This window comes from Aplysia californica, unplaced genomic scaffold, assembly GCF_000002075.1.
Source record: "Aplysia californica isolate F4 #8 unplaced genomic scaffold, AplCal3.0 scaffold00164, whole genome shotgun sequence".
Taxonomy (NCBI): Eukaryota; Metazoa; Mollusca; class Gastropoda; order Aplysiida; family Aplysiidae; genus Aplysia; species Aplysia californica.
In genome coordinates, this window is record NW_004797434.1 from 766,548 (window position 1) to 768,792 (window position 2,245).

General features: G+C 40.1%; 1 protein-coding gene across 6 annotated transcripts in view; it reads right to left on the bottom strand.

Moving 5' to 3' along the window:
- LOC101849615 (glucose-6-phosphate 1-dehydrogenase) overlaps positions 1–2,245 on the bottom strand; it is a 49,277-nt gene that overhangs the window by 36,335 nt on the left and 10,697 nt on the right. For 5 of the 6 annotated variants that reach the window (XM_035969645.1, XM_035969648.1, XM_035969647.1 and 2 more), the window contains exon 2: positions 654–920. In XM_035969645.1, coding sequence (XP_035825538.1) covers positions 654–896 — 243 coding nt within the window. In that variant the 5' untranslated portion in view covers positions 897–920. Of the gene's footprint in view, positions 1–653; positions 921–2,113; positions 2,184–2,245 lie in introns of those variants that run through there. The other variant, XM_035969646.1, reaches the window with a different exon arrangement.

Below are 2,245 nucleotides of genomic sequence, written 5' to 3' on the forward strand. Positions count from 1 at the left end.
GGGGCAGAATGCACTACAGAGGGAGGGTGGAGAGAGTGACAAGGAGGGTGTCGTTGAGAGCGTCAAGAGTAGCCTACTGTAGGCCAGGCCTACTTAATGTATTCATGGTTCAAAGGTTCAGCCAATCATAGCCTGGTTTACGCCCAGCGTGTAGTCGCATGTCAACAAATTTAATACTACAAAAATGCAGAAAATGGTCACCAAAAGCAAACCAAACAACACTTCAAATTCTGAAAACTATGGACTCATGCATGGTCTTATTAAGTCTTATCTATCTATTTTAATCTACATTATCACTGTCACAGTCACTGTGTCTGTGATTCAGTGACATTACACAATTTATTAGTCAAACCAAATTTATTAAGACTGGTGCTCAATTAATGTGCTCGCGACTCTTGACTTGATGCTTTTTGCTATTATGCAATTTATGACGGCTTCTTAGCATTTTTGTTGATATTATCAAGCCTGATACCTGACCCTGTATTATGTATACCGGCGTCGTTGACCCATGGTGACCTTTCTGTGACCAACACTCAATCAAGCAACTCACTGCAACAACAAGGCCAAAGTAGGCGAAACGAGTTGCTGACTGAACAATTCCATTATAATGTCCTATTTATGCTCTAAAGGATGAAAAATCAAAATGCACATACCGAAGCCCCCATAATAAGGAATACATGTGATGCTCCATGGCCTTCGTGCACTACTTCGTCACGAATTTTCGAGAGCACTTCGTCGGCTGACACAATAGAAGCCATCTTGTTTGTAGATGTAGGTCCACTACGACCCGGAAGTGGCACCTCAGGTGAGAGCTGTGACTTCGCAGAAAATGCTTGTTCACTGACGTGACCCGATGATTTGTCAGCCCGAACAAGCTGCTTAAACTTCTTGTACATTCAAGTCAAAGATAGATCAGCGTTCTGTGGACATAAAATAAATACTTATAGTATAAAAGAGCTCACTATTACTGCTTTTCTAAAAAATAAATCAATATTTAATTAATCAACCAGTTGCTCTCCTCTCACAAGCAGTGTGCGAAGCAAACTCAAAAAATTATAAAACTGAGTTGAAATGACGTACCTCATTCTGTCCGAAGAACAGATCCGTCGGATTAACGTATCGACTTTTTTTTTCAAATGGCAATGACCGAGAACCAAGGAGGTTACAGTAAGCTCCTTTCCGAGAACGCAAAGATCGAAATACAAGGGCCCAGGGGAGGGGACCTTTTGGCATGAGAAAAAAACAAAACAACAATAATACAAATAAACAGCTTGATTTATTTTAATTAATCAGAACATTTTCTTTTTGTTTTGTTATTGTCTTTGGTATTGGGTTTTTCTGAGAGGGTGGGCGAGGGTATTCTTGAGTTTAACAAGAGCCTATGTATACATGCTTATTAGCTTGTAGGCCTACAAGTTTACACGTGAAAGCACAAGCACGCAAATCAATACATCAGTACTCTAGCCTACAGTACCAAATCAGTTTGCAGAAACTTTGCTTGAGCCCGCCTTTTGGAGCACAAGAGGTCCTGATTTCTACCCCAACAACACTCAAATAAATATCAGCTAAAACTTTCAAAGTCCCCGGTATTATGACGTTGTCGAAAGGAAAAAATTTAAAGGCAACACTAGATCTAGTACTTATTCCTGTTTCAGCCATTCAAACAAAAATGTAAGCACATAAACATTAACTCTTTTAATATTATCTCACTCTATTTTGACTACGGTACTATTGTAACTCGATCCGCTTCTCGTGTTACGACTCCTATAATAGGTATAATAATGTTGGTTTTTAAAAAAATATAATAATAATAAAACCCAGAGGAGTGAAACGTGAACTTTAATGACCCCACAACTTTGTTTTGGTTCTTTATGACGCATCACTCGAGTACCAGTAGGCCTACGTCCATGCACATTATGCCCATTGATTTCAAAAGCACACATCACCATTAAATCGTTTTCAAAACTCGTAACAGTGTTCCCATAGGAAAAAAGTCGCCCTGACCTGATGATGCGCTTCAGGGATAGCCGAGTCAGGATTCTTAACATCTGAATCGATACCACATCCGCCCCGCCCCCCTCAAAAAGGTAAAAAAAATGTAAAGTAAACAGACCTTCAGTCCTATCGGTCATCCGGGTGGGAGTGGGAGAAAACTGTGCATGCAATTTATTCGTTGGGCAGCGCGAGGTTTTAGACCAGGAAGTAAATCTCAGTTTCACTGGGCGGAAAGGACGGTTTTTTTTTT